We start from the raw sequence: 20,196 nt of genomic DNA on the forward strand, positions 1-20,196 counted from the left end.
AGGGTTTCGTCATTTTGGCCAGGCTGGTCTTGAACTCCTGACCTCAAGTGACCCACCCACCTCGGCCTCCCAAAGTGCTGGCTTTACAGGTGTGAGCCACTGCACCTGGTCATTTTTCACATTTTGGAAAAAGTGTTTAATTACATACCAGTTCTTTGAAATCTAGTGCTTTATAACTTGGGTTTCATCTGGGCGCAGTGGCTCACGCCTGTAATCCCAGCACTTTGGGAGGCCGAGGCAGGTGGATCACCTGAGGTCAAGAGTTTGAGACCAGCCTGGCCAACATGGTGAAACCCCATCTCTACTAAAAATACAAAAAATTAGCCGGGCAAGGAGGCGCTTGCCTGTAGTCCCAGCTATGCGGGAGGCTGAGGCAGGAGAATCACTTGTACCCAGGAGGTGGAGGTTGCAATGAGCCAAGATCGCACCACTGTACTCGAGCCTGGGCAACAGAGCGAGACTCTGTCTCAAAAAATAAATAAATAAATAAATAACTTGGGTTTCATTTGTTAAACAATTAATTTTTTTTCTTTTTTTAATGTTTTTACTGCTGCTATCTGCCAGATGCTTGTTTGTAATATTGGATAGAATAAGATGGACAGGCCCTTTCTCAAGAAACTTTCATGGTGCTTAAATTCTGTTGCTTTGTGTGATCTTCAGTCAGCATCTTAGCTTAAACAAATTATTTCTCTATGTAACTATGATTAGCCCCAGAATATAAGTAAAAACTTCTTGGAGTAAAGCTTATTTTACTAATAATTAAGCTAGATTAGGAAAAGACAAGATAGGATTGTTAGGGAGTTATGATGTTCACTAATCTTCTGGCTGGGAAATATTTCTTCAAAGAGAGGAATTTGCAAGCTAGAAACATGATTTCCACAATGACTGCTTGTTGGAGAGGACCTACTGAAAAGATTTAATCAAGATTTTGAAACTCAGGCCAGGTGCAGTGACTCACGCCTGTAATCCCACCACTTTGGGAGGCCGAGGCGGGTGGATCACTTGAGGTCAGGAGTCCAAGACCAGCCTGAGCAACATGGTGAAACCCCGCCTCTACTAAAACAATAGAAAATATTATCCAGGCGTGGTGGCATGCGCCTACTTGGGAGGCTGAGGCGGGAGAGTCACTTGAACCAGGGAGGCAGAGGTTGCAGTGAGCCGAGATCACACCACTGCACTCCAGCATGGGCAACAGGGTGAGATTGTCTCAAAAAAAAGATTTTGAAACTCAGATTTGAAATGTTATTTGGCATTTATATTCTGGAGATACAATGATAGCTTGAACAGATCATCCTCAAGTCTCTCAGAGGTTATCTAATGATTAGTGTATGGGTGAGAACAAGTTATCAGCACCTAAGTGTATTAAGAATGCATTATAAACAACTGACAATTTTATTTTGTAGGGAATTATAGTTTGTGTGATTTAGAAATACTTATTTTCATATTTGTAGCAAATGTCTAGTCAATTTCAGTCTGTCTCAAAAATGTGGACATTTCAGCTAATGGGTCCCACCATATTTATATTAGGCTATAAGTAATGCATTGAACTGCATTTAGCATCCCTAAAATGTTGAGAAAGCTATAACTGGGACCCAGTCTGGCATACTCACATTACAGCCTTGTCCACCTTTTTAACCATACAGTCTGGTCACATTTTTTGGGCTATGAAGTCTTATATATGCAAGAAAGAAGAACTAGGATTTAATGTCGAGAAAATTAGATATATTTTTTATATTTAATGATTATTTTCTATTGCTAAATATTTTTATTTTTAATTTCTAATTCTTAACTACATAAAATATATTTGACTTTAAAAAGATTATGGCTATAATAATAAAGAAAAATAAGCATATTTCTTTTAACCTTTCTTATTTTGTTCCTAACATATTAGGTTGGTGTAAAAGTAATTATGGTTTCAGACCATGAATTTTAAATCATTATAACTAGGCTCAAACATCTTTATGAATAAAAATAGAAACCATTACAATCAACACATTTTTGCCAATGAGAATTAAGTTTTTTTTATTCCTGTAGTATAAAAATCCATGCTTTGGAATTCTACGAACTCTTGGAAAGCGTTTTCTGCATCCTGCCTTGCCTGTGGAAGCATTTTCCCTGCAAAAAGTTGTTGAGATGCTTGAGGAAGTGGCAGTCAGTTGGTGAGAGGTCAGGTGAATATGATGGATGAGGCAAAACTTTGTAGCCCAGTTCATTCGACTTTTGAAGCATTCGTTGTGTGACGTGTGGTCAGGCGTTGTCATGGAGAAGAATTGGGCCCTTTCTGTTGACCAATGCCGGCTACAGGTGTTGCAGTTTTTGGTGCATCTCATCGATTTGCTGAGCATAAGTCTTAGATGTAATGGTTTCACCAGGATTCAAAAAGCTGTCATGGATCAGAATGGCAGCAGACCAGGAAACAGTGACCATGACCTTTTTTTTAGTGCAAGTTTGGCTTTGGGAAGTGCTTTGGAGCTTCTTCTCGGTCCAACCACCAGGCTAGTCGTCGCCCACTTTTCGTCACACAATCTGATCGAGAAATTGTTCGTTGTTATGTAGAATAAGGGAAGACGACACTTCAAAACAACAATTTTTTAAATTTTTGCTCAGCTCATGAGGCACCTACTTATTGAGCTTTTGGGGGTTTATTTATTTATTTTTTTGTTTTGTTTTTGAGATAGAGTCTCACTCTGTTGCCCAGGCTGGAGTGCAGTGGCTAAATCTGGGCTCACTGCAACCTCTGCCTCCCAGGTTCAAGCAATTCTTCTGCCTCAGCCTCCCAAGTGTCTGGGACTACAGGCGTATGCCACCATGCCTGGCTAATTTTTGTATCTTTAGTAGAGACAAGGTTACACCATATTGGCCAGGGTGGTCTCAAACTCCTGACCTCAGGTGATCCACTTGCCTCGGCCTCCCAAAGTGCTGAGATTACAGGTATGAGCCACCATGCCTGGCCTTATTGAGCTTTCTAATTTGCTTCAAATGCCAAATGGCCATAGAATGGTCGACAATGAGGTCTTCTGCAACTTCTTGTGTAGTTGCAAGAGGATCAGCTTCGATCATTGCTCTCAATTGGTTGTTGTCAGCTTCCTATGGCCGGCCACTATACCACTCATCTTCAAGGCTCTCGTCTCCTTTGCAAAAGTTTTTGAACCACCATTGCACTGCATGTTCGTTAGCAGTTCCTGGGCCAAATGCGTTGATGTTGCAAGTTGTCTCCACTGCTTTATGACCCATTTTGAACTCGAATAAGAAAATTACTCACATTTATTTTTTGTCTAACATCATTTCCATAGTCTAAAATAAAGAAACAGCAAGTAATAAGTTATTAGCAAGAAAACATAAAGCGAGAAATGCTCATTAAAATGATGTATAACATAACCACACTTATTTAAGAACATATTCCAATATCAAACGGCAAATTTCAACAGTGCAAAAACCACAATTATGTTTGTACCAACCTTAATATTTATTTTTATATCTGTGAATTAAGAATGCATAAGTAAAAATAATAGCAACAAAACATTAAAATATTAGTGATCATGTATTTCATGTAACTAGTCCATCGATATAGGACAGTTAAAAGTGGTTTTGCACTAGCTTTAAGATCTTTGGCAAATGCTTTGCCTAAATTTTCCCAAAGTTTTAAAATGAAATACTTTTTACTGAGATGTGCTGATTGATGTAGCTGCATTTCTAAAATAACAGGAAAAATATAGCTTTCAGAACTGTGGTTTATTTTATTCAGCCCTTAATAAACTGAGAATTTACCTAAATAGATTATGGTGATTTTGTTGAACCAATATTTAATAAGCATCTGTATCCCCAGCCCTGGCAATACAAAGATGAATAAGCGGAGTTTGCTCATAAATCAGTCAGAAGTTGCTGTATGTTTTCTAGCATATAATTCATTGTCTTCTCCTCAGTTTTTACCTATTAGCATTAAATCTCTGATTTCCAGGAACAAAGTTTCTAAATTGCCTTCAAATGTATTTTAATTTTGAAACTAGAACAATAATTCATCTAGTCAAGAAGTTATAAGATGATGTTTGAATATAACAAAATATTTTGGCGCTAGAACTCAGCCTTACACTGTTTTGTATATATACAAATAAATTGTGTCCACAACCTGAACTTGAAGCAAATATTGTGGATTTTTCAGAGATGTATACCTCAGTGGAAAAGGGAACCCTGTAGCTTTGAATGCCTTTGCTATTTTTGTTTGTCTGCATTTTAGCTTTTATTTTGTTTTGTTTTGACAGAGGGTGGGCCATTGTTCTTACTTTTTAGTTTTTATAGTGGAGTTTTGGGAGAGGGCATTACTAAATGCATGTTACATTGGTGAAATATGAGTGGAAAATTGTCAACTGGCACTATTCAAGAATGAATCTCAATGTGCAATCAATAAAAATATGGTCTGTTTTATTCAGGTTGGTGCTCTTTTTGTATTGCCATGTACCATTAGTAACATACTGATTCCACCTCCCAACCAACTCAGTTCAAGAAAATGGAAGGAATATATAGCTAAAAAGCCTAAAACAATCAGTGGTAAGTATTACATGTTTCAGTTGTTTTAATGATGCAGCATAGTTAATGTATGTATCAAATTTGAAGTGAAGATAACATTTCTATATGAGAAAACAGGATTTCATGTTATTGCTACTGATTACCAGGAGTCCACATCATTTTAAGATTTTTAATTGCAACCTACTGTAACATAAAGTATCTCTAACCATATTCATTTAAAATGCTAGTGATCTAAAGGCAGAACTCTTGGTTCATTAGATAGCTAATTATATTGAACATGGGTTTTTTAGAGACATTTCAGGAATGAAATTTGTGAAAAGAGCGGTTCATTTATTATATGGTACATAAAAATCCTGTGATAATTTTTTGAAGAAATTAGTAGAAGTTATTTATTTATTTATTTAGAGATAGAATCTCGCTTTGTCACCCAGGCTAGAGTGCGGTGGCACGATCTTGGTTCACTGCAACCTCCACCTCCTGGGTTCAAGTGATTCTCCTGCTTCAGCCTCCCAAGTATATGGGATTACAGGCACCCACCACCATGCCTGGCTAATTTTTATATTTTTAGTCGAGATGGGGTTTCACCATGTTGGCCAGGCTGGTCTCGAACTCCTGACCTCAAGTGATCCGCCTGCCTCCGCCTCCCAGAGTGCTAGGATTACAGGCATGGGCCACCGCACCTGACCTAAAGTTTTTTATTTAACAGTTTAACTGTATGTTACACAGTATTCCAAGTATTCTATTTTAGAAATATTGATTCATTTAATTTTTGTAATAACCCCATATACTTATTTTTATCCCCATTTTACAGATGAAGGAATTGGAGCTTAGAGAAGTGACAGAGCTATTAATTGGCAGAACCTATGGCTCTGTCACTTCTCCAAGGGTTTGAATCTGTGCTCTTGTGCTCTTTACCACTACACTGTGTTTCCACTCTGTTCCTCTAGTATGTTCAAGATGTCTTTATCCAAATGAAAATTTCTGTTATAAAATCAGAGATTAAGTCCAAACCCTAGTATTTCATGAGGTGATTCTGGCTTAGAATGTTAAAATTGCTTTCCCAAAGTCACATTGGTGAAGTGTATTCCATCATACTTTGGCCTTGATGTGTGTTTTTTAAATTGAACAAAAATTTTTTACTTTTTTTTTAGCTTATAGTTTTTGTGACCCATAATGTGATGGGACTAAGAACTGTAATTGAAACTATTATGAAGAAATCTGTAGAAATACTCCACAGGGCCCTTGAATTTTGAGGAATACAGTTTTAAAATCAATAGCTTATACAGTACAGATTTTCTATTTTTCTGTATAAGAAACAGGAGAGATACTGAATTCTATTTTAGCAGATGTTGAATTTCAAATGTAGGTAAGATATCTATGTGGAAATTTAAATGTAGAGTTTGAAACTTAGATACAGATCTCTAGGTAATAGTCAGGGCTGGAGATCTAGATTTTGAGTTTTCCAGCAGTTTTGTTAATCTATTGCGTAATAAGCCACCCCGAAACTTAGTGGCTTGAAAGAGCAAACATTTTATTTGCTTATAGTTTTGCAGTCTGAGCTGCCCTCAGCAGAGTGGTTCTACTGATCTCACAAGAGGTCATTGATGTGGGTGTTTTGAACTTGCAGATGATTTGGAGGCTGGGTTCAGTGGAGCTGGCTGGCTTTCTCTCTCTGTTTAGTCTTAGAGCCTTTTCCTTGCCACATGGTCTTCTCACATGATCTCCCCTGCAAGTTAGCTGGAATTTTTCCGTGGTGGCTCAGGACAAACATATAGAACTTGAAACTACCAAGACTTTTTAAGGCTTAATCCCAGGACTAGCCCGGTCTTACTTCTGTTACATTCCGTTATTTAGAGCTAGTTACAAGAATAGTCCAAATTCAAGGGGGAAGTACCTATCCAAAGGTGTGAATAATAGGAAGCCACCAATGTAAAAAGTCTACCATAGGTGCCTATAAGTTAGGAATGTAGAATGTTAGTTAGGAATGGTTGAAAACAACAATACATAAAGAACATGGCTAGAGAAGAGAGCCAAGGATAGGGTCTTTAGAAATACAGTCATCCCTCAGTATCCACTGGGCATTGGTTCCAGGACCCCTGTGGATAACAAAATTCCTAGATGCTCAAACCCCTCATATAAAATGGAGTAGTAGTTGCATATAACTTCTGCACATCCTCCTGTATATTTTACATCATATCTAGATTACTTATAATGCCTGATACAATGTAAATGCTATGTAAATACTTGTTATGCTGTATTCTTTTTTAAAATTTGTATTCTTCTTGGTTATTAATTTGTTATTTTTAAATTTTTTTTGGAATGTTTTCAATTCGTGGTTGGTTGAATCCACAGTGTGAAACTCATGGATGTAGAGGCAAATTGTACCTGCATGTAAGGTGAAAGTGGAGAAAAGTTAGGAAATGATATGGTAAATGGTCTTTGGAAGACCCTAGCAAGTTATCGTTAACATCAGCATTAAAATACCATTTATACAGAGCATGGTGCAAAGTGTGGGAAATAAACGAGCATCAAACTGGGTTTTTACACTTAAGGAAGTAGATTCATTGTCTTTTTCGTTGTGAAATTTATACTCAAGTGAGGAATGTACCTAGGACAATAATTATAAGTCTGTTTGGCCAACATTGTGAAGGCAAAATGGAAGGTACTTCCAGAGTGTATGACCTAACATAGCCTTAAGAGCTCAAGAAAAGTTTCCTATAGGAGGAGACATTATTACTGTAACTTACTGCACCATACTAATACATGAATAAGTGCAGCTTTTAACCCTTCTCATCTCACAGGGAACAAATATATATTTGGTAATTTTGGCACTTGCTAAAACAAAATCGGAAATAGATTTTCTGAGTGGCAATATAGTCAATTTCGCTTGTTCTATATATAGTCATGGGATAATACTGATCCATTTCTCAGCTTTACATATGTCTAAAATTGATTAGACATATGTAGACATATGCAATCAGTTAATCATAATATTAACATCTCCTTAATAAACTTGAGTGTATTCTGGCAGCCCATTCATTATTTATTTTTCCTCTTGTAACTTTCTCCAACTTCAAACTACCATTATGTTGGAACTTCTGATTTTAAGGTATTTTACTGTTAACTTAGGCGTGGGGGTTTTTTTGGCCTGATTTCCATTGTAATTTTAAGAGTATATCACGTGGCTTGATTTGATTTTTAAAAATTATCTCCTCTTGAAATTTGAGCATTAATATTGGTAACTTGTGAATAATAATAAGACACAGATCACATAATCTTTGAAACCAGATTGTTGATTACTGATTAGGCTGGATCATTAAGGGCTGATTAAGCTGACACTTAACAGTATTTAAAAAAAAAAATCTTAGAAGTAGAAATAAAATCAAACTGGACAGTTGATTATTCAGTTCTATTCTACCCATAATCCTCTCTGTAGGATAAATTCTTACCCATTGATGGAACTTTTTTTTGTAAAAATAGAGAAGCTGAGTTTTAGCTAATGTAAAAGCTTCAATAACTCACACCTGGAAAACTTCCTATCCCTTCCTAGCATCACTAACAATACCCTTTCTCACTATCCCAAATCATATAGTGACTCTCAGATCATTCTCCTACACCATGACTCTGTTTCTCCACAATCTACTGAATTATGCCCAACTGTCCTCTATTGTTGCCACATATATTCCAGAATCTTCATTCTAACTTTGTACTGTTTCCTAAAAGTATTCCCTGATTTTATTCCTTTGTGACTTTATTATTCATTCATTCATCTAGTCAGTTATACCTTTTATTCATTTATTTGAATATACAGCAGATATTGTGTATCAAGCATGGTACTGTTATCTTGGGATTACTGATCCATGAGATAGACTTGAGTCTTCCTCTAATGGAATTTACACTGTACCACAGAAAACAGATATTCAGAAGTTATTATAACATTGTATTTAGTAGTCACTGACTACAAAAAATCCCCAAGACATAATGAAAAAAGCAAGGTATGCAATAGTTATGGTATTATTAATGGTAAAAACAAGTTTGTGTGTATTTAGCATTTAAACGTATTTGTATATGCATTAAGTATCCGCTTTTTCAACAGATATTTTTATCGAGCACTTACAATATATTAGGCACTGTTTTACTTGCTGGACAAGCAGTAAATAGAACAAAATCCTTGCCCTAATGGAGCTTACTTTATGGTAGAGGTCACAGGTTTAGTTTTTCCCCCAGATAGCCATATGACTAGTTCCTAATTTTTTCAGGTCTTTACTCCAAAATCATTTTTCTCTTTTAGGACCTTTTTTGCCAGCCCATCTAAAGTTGCAAACAGACTCTTCTCCTGACCTCTTATTCATCTTCCTAGCTTTATCTTTTTACCTTAGTACTCATGCTGTCTAATATACTAAATGTGTGTCTACCTGACGCTTAACAGTTACTCAAAAATATTGGTTAAATAATGAGTGAAGTATATATTTCTAGGTAGTAATAACTGTTCTCCAGACAGATAAAGAAAGACTTTGAATGGACTCCATCCATGTAGTGTGAACCAAAATTTGTGCTCCAATTTTTATCAGTTTCCTAGGTTTCATCCTTTGATGAAATAAAAAATATATATGTATTAATTTGAACCATCTGATGTTGTTTTTATATATCAAAAATTGTTACGTATCAGCAATTTCATATAGTTTGAAGTTAAATGGACAAACAATGCCCAATTTGAAGTATGGTTTAATTATAATAGCAAATGAATGCCTTTTAAAATTGGTATTCAATAAAATACCCAGAAATTATGATGATACAGGAAAAATGCAAAAGCACTGTACAAACAAATGAAATTAAGTCAACCTTATTACATTTCAAAAGAAAAATGCCTATATGTAAAACTTTTATTAAGAAGACAGATGAATAGTGAAAAATGGCTGGCTCGCCGTGTTTACAGAGATATTTTATGAAATTGTCAAAAAATTGAATGATCATCTGCAACCTAAACAAATCATAGATAAGTAATAAAAAATTTTATCTCCAATTATTGAAAGCCTACTATGTGCCATATGCTGTGGATTCATTATCTTTAATTCTGGAAACAATACTGAGAAGTAGGTTTTTAAAAAAACCTTTATATTACAATTGAGAAAAATAAGGTAATCAAGGAAACCAAGAACCTTATCTAATGTCACAGGGTGGAATTAGAATTTCTACCTAATTTTGAATGTATCTAAAGGCCATGCATGATTTCTTTTGTCACATCATGTATAGTTTTGTTGAAAATAATTTTTAGAACTTGGTCTTTTCGGCCTTTGATAAACTTAAACACACCTTCATGCTAAAACTCTCAATAAGCTAGGTATTGATGGAACATATCTCAAAATAATAAGAGCTATTTATGACAAACCCGTAGCCTATATCATACTGAATGGGCAAAACTTGGAAGGATTCCCTTTGAAAACTGGCACAAGACAAAGATGCCCTCTCTCACCACTCCTATTCAACATAGTATTGGAAGTTCTAGCCAAGGTAATCAGGCAAGAGAAAGAAATAAAGTGTATTCAGATAGGAAGACAGGAAGTCAAATTGTCTCTGTTTGCAGACGACATGATTGTATATTTAGAAAACTCCATCGTCTCAGCCCAAAATCTCCTTAAGCTGATAAACAACTTCAGCAAAGTCTCAGGATACAAAATCAATGTGCAAAATTTACAAACATTCCTATACACCAATAATAGACAAAGAGCCAAATCATGAGTGAACTCCAATTCACAATTGCTACAAAGAGAATAAAATACCTAGGAATACAACTTACAAGGGCTGTGAAGGACCTTTTTGGAGAACTACAAAGCACTGCTCAAGGAAATAAGAGAGGACACAAACAAATGGAAGACTATTTCATGCTCATAGATAGGTAGAATCAATACTGTGAAAATGGCCTTACTGCCCAAAGTAATTTATAGATTGAATGCTATCCCCATCAAGCTACCACTGACTTTCTTCACAGAATTAGAAAAACTACTTTAAATTTCATATGGAACCAAAAAAGAGCTCATATAGCCAAGACAATCCTAAGCAAAAAGAACAGAGCTGGAGGCATCACGCTACATGACTTCAAACTATGCTACAAGACTACAGTAACCAAAACAGCATGGTGCTGGTACCAAAACAGTTATATAGACCAATGGAACAGAACAGAAGCCTCAGAAATAACGCCACACGTCTACAACCATCTGAACTTTGACAAACCTGACAGAAACAAACAATGGGGAAAGGATTCCATATTTAATAAATGGTGTTGGGAAAACTGGCTAGCCATATGCAGAAAGCTGAAACTGGACCCCTTCCTTACACCTTATACAAAAATTAACTCAAGATGGATTAAAGACTTACACATAAAACCTAAAACCATAAAAACCCTAGAAGAAAACTTAGGCAGTACCATTCAGGACATAGGCATGGGCAAAGACTTCATGAGTAAAACACTAAAAGCAATGGCAGCAAAAGCCAAAATTGACTAATAGGATCTAATTAAACTAAAGAGCTGCTGCACAGCAAAAGAAACTATCATCAGAGTGAACAGGCAACTTACAGAATGGGAGAAAATTTTTGCAATCTATCCATCTGACAAAGGGCTAATATCCAGAATCTACAAGGAACTTAAACAAATTTACAAGAAAAAAGCAAACAACCCCATCAAAAAGTGGGCTAAGGATATGAACAGACACTTCTCAGAAAAAGACATTTATGCAGCCAATAAACATATGAAAAAAAGCTTATCCTCACTGGTCATTAGAGAAATGCAAATCAAAACCACAATGAGATACCATCCCATGCCAGTTAGAATGGTGATCATTAAAAAGTCAGGAAACAACAGATGCTGGAGAGGATCTGGAGAAATAGGAACACTTATACACTGTTGGTGGGAGTGTCAGTTAGTTCAACCATTGTGGAAGACAGTGTGGCAATTCCTCAATGATCTAGAACCAGAAATACCATTTGACCCAGCCATTCCATTACTGGGCATATACCCAAAGGATTATAAATCATTCTACTATACAGACACATGCACATATATGCTTATTGCTGCACTATTCACAATAGCAAAGACTTGGAACCAACTCAAATGCCCATCAATGATAGACTGGATAAAGAAAATGTGGCACATATACACCATGGAATACTACGCAGCCATAAAAAAGGATGAGTTCATGTCCTTTGCACGGACATGGATGAAGCTGGAAACCGTCATTCTCATCAAACTAACACAAGAACAGAAAATCAAACACCGCATGTTCTCACTCATAAGTGGGAGTTGAACAATGAGAATACATGGACACAGGGAGGGGAACATCACACACTGGGGCCTGTCAGGGCATGGGGGGCTAGGGGAGGGATAGCATTAGGAGAAATACCTAATGTAGATGGTTTGGTGGGTGCAGCAAAGCACCATGGCACGTGTATGCCTATGTAACAAACCTGCACGTTCTGTACATGTATCCCAGAACTTAAGGTATAATAAAGAAAAAAAAACACTTGGTCGTTTCAATTTTATGTCTTGATATTTGTGGAAATAATTTATTCTCATGTAGCAGAATAATAGTATCTGACAATTTTATAATTCTAGATGTTTGATAATTTTAGAATTCTAAACTCCAATATTGCCTTATATTTTTAAAATTGGAATTCTTTTGAAAAGAAACATGTTAAAGGCACTCTTGGAGAAAATCATCTGATTGTTTTGTTGACTAACAATTCTTCTAATAAAAATATTTTTACAGGGACTAGATAATGACTGATAAAATGTTTTGAAATGATGAAGCATGTGCCTTTTCCACATTCAAATCACCGTGGTGAAAGTATTTCAAAATAGTGGGCTGACATCAACAGTGGATTGGATAAAGAAAATGTGGTACATATATACCAGGAATACTACGCAGCCATAGAAAAAGATCATACACGTATGCTATGGAATACTATGCAGCCATAAAAAATGATCCATAAACACCATGGACTACTATGCAGCCATAAAAAGATGGTACATATACACCATGAAATACTGTGCAGCCATAAGAAATGTGGTACATGTACACCGTGGAATACTGTGGAACCATGTCCTTTGCAACACCGTGGATGCAACTGGAGGCCATTATCCTAAACGAATTATCACAGAAACAGAAAACCAATATCACATGTTCTCACAAATGGAGGCTAAACCCTGGATATATACAAATATAAAGATGGGAACAGTAGGCACTGGGGACTCCAAAGGAGAGAAGTTGTGTACTATATTCACTGTCTGGGTGATGGGATTAATAGAAGCACAAACCTCAACATCACACAATATACCCTCATGAGAAACCTGCATGTGTAGCTCCTGAATCTTAGTGGGCTGAAACAGATAAGGTTAAAATAGCACAGTACAAGTGATCTATAAATTTCATCTTGAGAAATAAAGGACTGATAGGATTTTGAAAGAAATTTTACTGACAGAGACAAAGTATTCTTTTAGTCAACAAATATTTTTCTGTGCCTGCTGTGTGCAAGGTATTACTGTGGTGCTCGGAATACAGTGGTAAACCTTTCAAGTAACTTGACTACCAACCTTTATTGTACACTTAACTTTATACTCATTCTTTTCAAGCACATATGAAACATGCTTCAGGACAGACCCGTATACATGCTAGCCCACTAAATGAATCTCAGTAAATTTAAAAGGATAGAAATAATACACACGATATCCTCCAATTTCAATGGAATTAAGTTAGAAATCGACAACAGAAAGAAACCTGAGAGATCTCTCAACTATTTGGGAATTAACACACTTCCAAATAACCTATAGGTCAAAGAAAAAATCAAAAAGGAAATTACAAAATAGTTTTAACTGAATGAAAATAAAACATAAAATGTATGGAACACAGCTAAAGCAGTACTAAGAATATCTGAAATGCTTATCTTAGAATGGAAAGAAGATCAAGAATCAATAATTTAACCATCAACCTCAGTAAGCAAGAAGACCTAATCTAAATGAGTAGAAGGAAAGAAATAGACCAGAAATTAATGAATAAAATATTGAAGACTGTCTACCAAAAGAAGTATAAGAAGTACACTGAAAACCCCAAAACATTACTGAGAGTAATTAAAGAAGATATAAGTAAATGGAGAGATGTACCATATTTAGAGTTTGGAAAACTCAGTATTATTAAGATAGAACTCCAAATTGAACCCAATGCCTATCAAAATTCCAGCAGGACTTTCTATAGAAATTGACAAACTGCAGGAGTTCAAGACCAGCCTGGCCAACATGGTGAAACCTCGTCTCTACAAAAACAAAAACAAAAACAAAAATTAGCCGGGTGTGGTGGCAGGCGCCTGTAATCCCAGCTGCTCTGGAGACTGAGGCAGGAGAATCGCTTGAACCTGGGAGGCAGAGGTTGCAGTGAGCCGAGATCACGCCACTGCACTCCAGCCTGGGCGACAGAGCAAGACTCCGTCTCAAAAAAAGAAAAGAAAAGAAAAGAAATTGACAAACTGATCCTAAATTTATATGGAATAGCAAAGCAACTAGAATGGCCAGAACAATTTTGAAAAGGAAAAACAACATTTGAGAACTTATGCTACCTGATCTCATGACTTATTATAAAGCCACAGTTATCAAGACATTGTGGTATTGGGCTAAGAATACATAGATCCATGGAACAGAATAGAGTCAGATGCCAATGGCGAAAGGACAGTTTCAACACACTGCTGGAAGAATTGGATATGCATATGTAAAAATTATGTATATATATTTATATATGTATTTAGACTTTTACTTTAAATGAAAATTAGCTCAAAATGGATCATATAACTTAATTCAAGAGCTAAAATTATAAAGCTTTTGTAAGATAACATAGATAACAAATCTATAAATTAGAAAAAGAAAATAAATTTATAAAGTAGAATTCACCAAGGTTCAAAATGCTTACTTTTTGATAAACACTATTAAGAACATTTAAAAACAAGCTACTTAAAGAAAATAGTTCCAGTCGTATATCTGACAATGGACAGATATAGTTGAAAAATTCTCCCAATTTTATATATAATAAAACAACCCAGTTAATAAGTGATTGAAATGCTTGAATAGACATTTCACCAAAGAAGATACACGAATAACTAGTAAACTCCATGAAAAGATGCCCAACATCATTAGTCTCTTGGGAGATGCAAATTACAACCAAAATGTGATTCTACAACACACTCACTAGAATGGCTGTAATTGAAAACAGTGACTATCAAATGTTGATGAGGATGTGGAGAAACTGCACATCTCACACACTGTTGCTGGGGATGTTCAATAGCACAGCTAGTAAGGAAAACAGTTTGGCAGTTAAACTTGCACTTGGCTGTACAACCCAGTCCTTTCATTCCTAGATATTTACCCAGGAGAAATGAGAACATATGTTTACACAAAGGCTTATATGCGGGTGTTTATAAAAGCATTATTTGTAATAGCCAACACTTGGAAACTATGCAAATATTTATCATCTGGTGAAGAGATCATTTTTTTTTTGCATATAATGGAATACTGAGGAATGAGAAGGCATGAAAAGTTTGGGGTGTACCTGAAAAACATTATGCTAAGTTTATAAATAAAGTCAGACAAGGTTAGATTATTTATTGTCAGATCATATATATGAAATTTCTACAAAAGGCAGAAGGAGACAGAAAGCAGATCAATGGTTGTCTGAGGCCATGGGTAGAAGGGAGATTGACTGCAAAGGTGTGATGGAAGTTTCTCAAAACTGGATCATAGTGATGGATGCACAGTTGTTTACATTTCCCAAAATTTGTTAAAGTTAGACTTTGATATATATGTATGTATGTAAATACATATGTAATTTTACATCATTAAAGGTTTTTGTTTTTTATAAGGATCACTTTTTGTAAGAATCATTCGGGTCCTTCAACCTAAATGCAGAGTTTTGTTTATCTCTCTAGTTTAATGATTCTTAACACCAGCTACAAATTAGAATCATTTTGACAGTTATTTACAGTTATTTAAAGAATCACTTTTTTTCTAAGAATCATTTAGGTCCTTCAATCTAAATGCAGAGTTTTGTTTCTCTCTCTAGTTCAATGATTCTTAACACCAGCTGCAAATTAGAATCACCTTGACAGTTATTTAAAAATGTCAAGCTGAGCTCCACCTGAAAATAATTCAACCCAAATCTCTGGGGTGGACCCAGGGTGTCAGTGGTTTGTTAGAGCATCCTTGGTGGTTCAAATGTATATCCAAGATTGAGAACCTCTGCCCTAGGTGGTGCTTTCCCCAACACGAGGTGAAATCACTGTCACTGAAGAATCCTTTAGATGCTTTGAGGCAGAAAAAAAATTGAGAATCACTACTTTAGGCCTTTAATTCCTTATCTAGAAAATGAGAATACTACTACTTCCTTATTGTATCTCAAACTTGTTTGAATCAAATTGGTAATGAAAGTACACACTTTCTAAATTCTGCAGTAGCTTTTTGTTATTCGGTCCAATCTTCTATGCTTCTGTGTCTGTTGAACAATAAAGAAATCATTGCTGTTCATAATGAGTAAGATCTGGAAATATCTTCTGAATGGCTTCTCTATTCATTGTAGCTTTCGAATTGTGTATTTTATTATATAGTAATTGAGAGGAAATGTATATAGTTTATGATCCTAATGTTACTTAATTGTTTAAAATAGTCATGGTGGAATTTATAAATCCTGTGTTTTTATAATTTTCACAGTAGTGAGTTATACACCTATTCTTCTTTTTTTTTTTTCTTTCTTTCTTTTTTTGAGACGGAGTCTTGCTTTGTTGCCCAGGCTGGAAGGCAGTAGCGTGATCTCGGCTCACTGCAACCTCCACCTCCTGGGTTCAAGCGATTCTCCTGCCTCAGCCTCCCAAGTAGCTAAGATTACAGGCACATGCCACCACGCCCAGCTAATTTTTTGTATTTTTAGTAGAGATGGGGTTTCACCGTGTTAGCCAGGATGGTCTTGATCTCCTGACCTCGTGATCCATCCACCTCGGCCTCCCAAAGTGCTGGGATTACAGGCATGAGCCACCGCACCCGGACAGTACTATCATTTTTTTTTTTTTTTAACTATTTTAGATTCTTTTTAAAATTGAGCCACAGTCATTTTCTTGAACAATTTCAGTGGCAGCCTAGTTTTACGCTAAATTGTTCAAAGCTTAGTCTGATGAATAGGGTGGGGTATCAGGCTAGGAAATACATTTTTGAAGATGATTTATGAATATAAAGTAATTAGATTTATTTTTTTTTTCTTGTGCCTCCCCAGCTGGCACTAAGGGCTGTTTCAAAAGTTGAGTCTAGAATTAAACAGTGATCTCATTGTTGAAAAGAGTATAGCCTCCTAAGATGCCTACATTGGAAACTAGATTTTGTTTTATTATTTCATTTTTGGAATGATTATTAAAATAATTGGTTATATTATTTTGCCATTTGTTTATGAACATATATAATAACTATCAGTAAGTTGGAATATTCACTTACCCAGAATATCCTGTTTCCCCCGTAGTCCTGGGATATATTTTTTCCTTCCATCATGTGGAATATTATTTATCCTTTAGATTATTATAATTTTGTTTTCATATTAGCTGTTAAAAATGAGTATTATAAGGTTTTAAGAACCACTAAGAAACTTATTGACAAAGAATATAACTTGATTTTTATTATATAAGAATTTTTTTTGCTAATACTAATAAAGACATAAGACTTTATTGTGGTTTATGTGTTATCTGTAAACTTTGATGCAACTAATAGACACTTGGTAGTTTCTGCTTCTCCCATTTTATCTGTATAGTATATCCAAAATATACGTATGCTTTTGGTGGAGAGGGGCATACAAGCCAACACCTTATCAAATGATAATGTAAGTAAACATAACAGTTGAAAATAGACAGACTTTTTTTTAGTAATCATTTTCCCTTATTACTTTAGGAGGAGTGATGAGGCTGGAATAACTATGCTAATTGTAAATCTGTTACTCTCTGTGGCATTTACATAAAAGTTATTTAATAAGTCTTCAATTAACACCTGCCAAATCTGGAGCAACATTTTTTAAATGACTGCAGAGTCATTATGGCTAAGAGAGTTGTTTACAGTAAATATTTTTCTTTTGAGGAAAATAAGATTGTTGTAATTACAAGCTTCAGTGATTAAAATGCAAATAAAGGTGATGAGATTTAAAATAAATGTGGAAAGAATGTCATAGATTGAAGAGATATATATATAAGTTGAATCAGCAAGCAGCTAAAATGGTAAATGAATTAAGGTCACTGTATCTTTTGGCAAACCTTAATTTCAAATAAAACTGGTAACAACAAGTGTTTTTCTTTTCTAATAACCTTTATTTAAATTCATGTTCTAAAACTGCAGTTTATGAACAGAATTAATGTCACTCTAGCTATCTAATTGTAAAAATTGTTTTTGTTACTTCATCATTGTTTTTGGGAATAGGCTATAACCCACGGTATCTTCCTATCTATGAAATAAACTGTAGCTATTGTAATAAAATTACAGTACTTTCTTAGTATTTTGGGATGTATATATGTGTATATATTACATTCTATATACTACATAAAAGAATCTTTTGTTTGCTGTGTGGTTGTCTATAAAGAACTGAAGTACTGTCAAGAACTTTCTTTTTGTGAGCAGAACTTTACATTCCTAAGATAATTTTTAAAAATACAGTTTTACTGAGATATAATGCATACCATACATTTTACCCTTTTAAAGTTGACAATTCAGTGGCTTTTAAAATATAATCACAGAATTGTGCAACTATCACCACAGTCAAGTTTAGGGCATTTTAATCTCCCCGGAAAGAAACCCCATACGCGTTAGCAATCATTGCGCATTTCCACCACCCATTCCTCCCCCCTACCCCTAAGCAATCTATTTTGGTCTGTATAGATTTGACTGTTCTGGACATGTCATGGAAGTGTAATCATATAATATCTAGTTTTTAGTGACTGGCTTCTTGGACTTAGTATAATGTTTTCAAAGTTCATCCATGCCATACATGCTGTAGCATATGCCAGGACATCATCCTCTTTATTGCTGAATAATATTTCATCACTTAGATATATCACATTTTATTTATCCACACATCAATTGATGGACATTTGGGATGTTGACACTTTTAGGCTATTATGAATAATGCTGCTCTGAATATAAAGGTACAGGCTTAAAATTATTTTCAGTATAAATCTAGGAGTGGAATTGCTGGGCTTAGTCTTTTTTTCAGTGTCTTAAGGTAGAAGGTTAGGTTATTGATTGAGATCTTTAACACTACTTCAGCTATATTTGATAAATTTTATATCTTTCATTTATCTTAGAGTATTTTTTAATTTCCATTGTGATTTCATATTTGACCCATTGGTTATTTGTTGGTGTGTTGTTTAATTTCCACATATTTGTTAATTCCCCAAATTTCTTTGAATTATTAGTGTCTAAGAGGACTAATGATTTTAGTCCTTTTAAGTTTATTGTACTTTTCCACTCCAGTGTTTCCATTGGGTTTTTATTTTATATCTTTTCATCTATTTGATGAGACATTCTCATCTATTTGATGAGACATTGTCATCATACCTTTCATTTCTTCTTTAAGCATGGTTTCCTTTAGTTCTTTAAACGTATTTATAATGTTTGCTTTGAAGTCTTTGTTATATTTAACTTCTGGGACCTCTCACAAGTATTTTCTGTCACTTGCTTTTCCCCTTCTGTAGGTATTACACATTCCTGTTTCTTTGTATGTCTCATAATTTCTTGATAAAGATGACAATTTAGGTAATATATTGTAGCTATTGGTTAATAATTTTATCTCCCCCCTTATTAGGTTTGTTTTCTTGTTGTTTGCATATTTATTTGTTGTATGAGTTGGCTAGGCAATTTTAATGAAGTCTGTTTGACTTTGGTGTCACTCTTCAGAGGGTGCGGCCTTCAGTGTGGCCACATTCACCCTGGGAATCCAGTGGTCTCAACCTGACTCACTTTGCCTTTCCCTGATACCTTCTTTGTCTGCCTCATTTGCTATCACATGTAGCTACTTTATACCTCACTAATTGCCATCTTCACTAATTGCTTTATTGTTTTTGACAATGCATTGGGGCTTAAATTGTTCCACATCCATTTAAATTTGATTCATTTTTGTGGCCATTCTTCGATTTGAATTCTGACACCAAGATGACGCTTCTTAGCTGTCTCATTCCCAGGTTCTCTCTAATGAACTAGATCTTTTGCTTGTTTCTCTTAATTAAGTGAACTACCAGCCTCCTTTTATTTGCTTATTACCAAGTCTCCATAGTTTTTGAGACCACCTTTAGGCTCCAACTTACCCGCAATCTGAGTCAGATAAAGTCAGTTTCTTTGGGTAGTGCTTAGGGCCTTCTGTTTTAAGGTCTCTTTCCCTGGGCAAAATCTCTGAGCCACTACTTTGGTAGCTGGGCCAGCATGTAGCTTCTGGTCTTCTTTATATACCTCTCCCAGTGTAGAAACTGCCCTGTGAATGCGTTGAGGTGAAGACATTCGGGTCCCTATTTTCTCAGCTTTCCTATCCTGGGGTAGAACCTCTACCTTATGAGTAGGGGCTAGGTGGAGAAAGGAAGTCCCTGAATTCTCATCATATGCATCAGGAGTTTAGTCTTTTCAAC

The 20,196-nt window shown here is 35.4% G+C and overlaps 1 protein-coding gene across 5 annotated transcripts in view; it reads left to right on the forward strand.

Moving 5' to 3' along the window:
• MTBP (MDM2 binding protein) overlaps positions 1–20,196 on the forward strand; it is an 88,215-nt gene that overhangs the window by 20,980 nt on the left and 47,039 nt on the right. For all 5 annotated transcript variants that reach the window (XR_008668008.2, XR_008668009.2, XM_055349254.2 and 2 more), the window contains exon 11: positions 4,428–4,545. Coding sequence is in view for 3 of the 5 variants with exons in the window: in XM_055349254.2 (XP_055205229.2) it covers positions 4,428–4,545 (118 nt within the window). In the remaining 2 variants the exon portion in view is untranslated. The remainder of the gene's footprint in view (positions 1–4,427; positions 4,546–20,196) is intronic.

The sequence above is a fragment of the Gorilla gorilla genome, chromosome 7, assembly GCF_029281585.2.
Source record: "Gorilla gorilla gorilla isolate KB3781 chromosome 7, NHGRI_mGorGor1-v2.1_pri, whole genome shotgun sequence".
NCBI classification, from domain to species: Eukaryota; Metazoa; Chordata; class Mammalia; order Primates; family Hominidae; genus Gorilla; species Gorilla gorilla.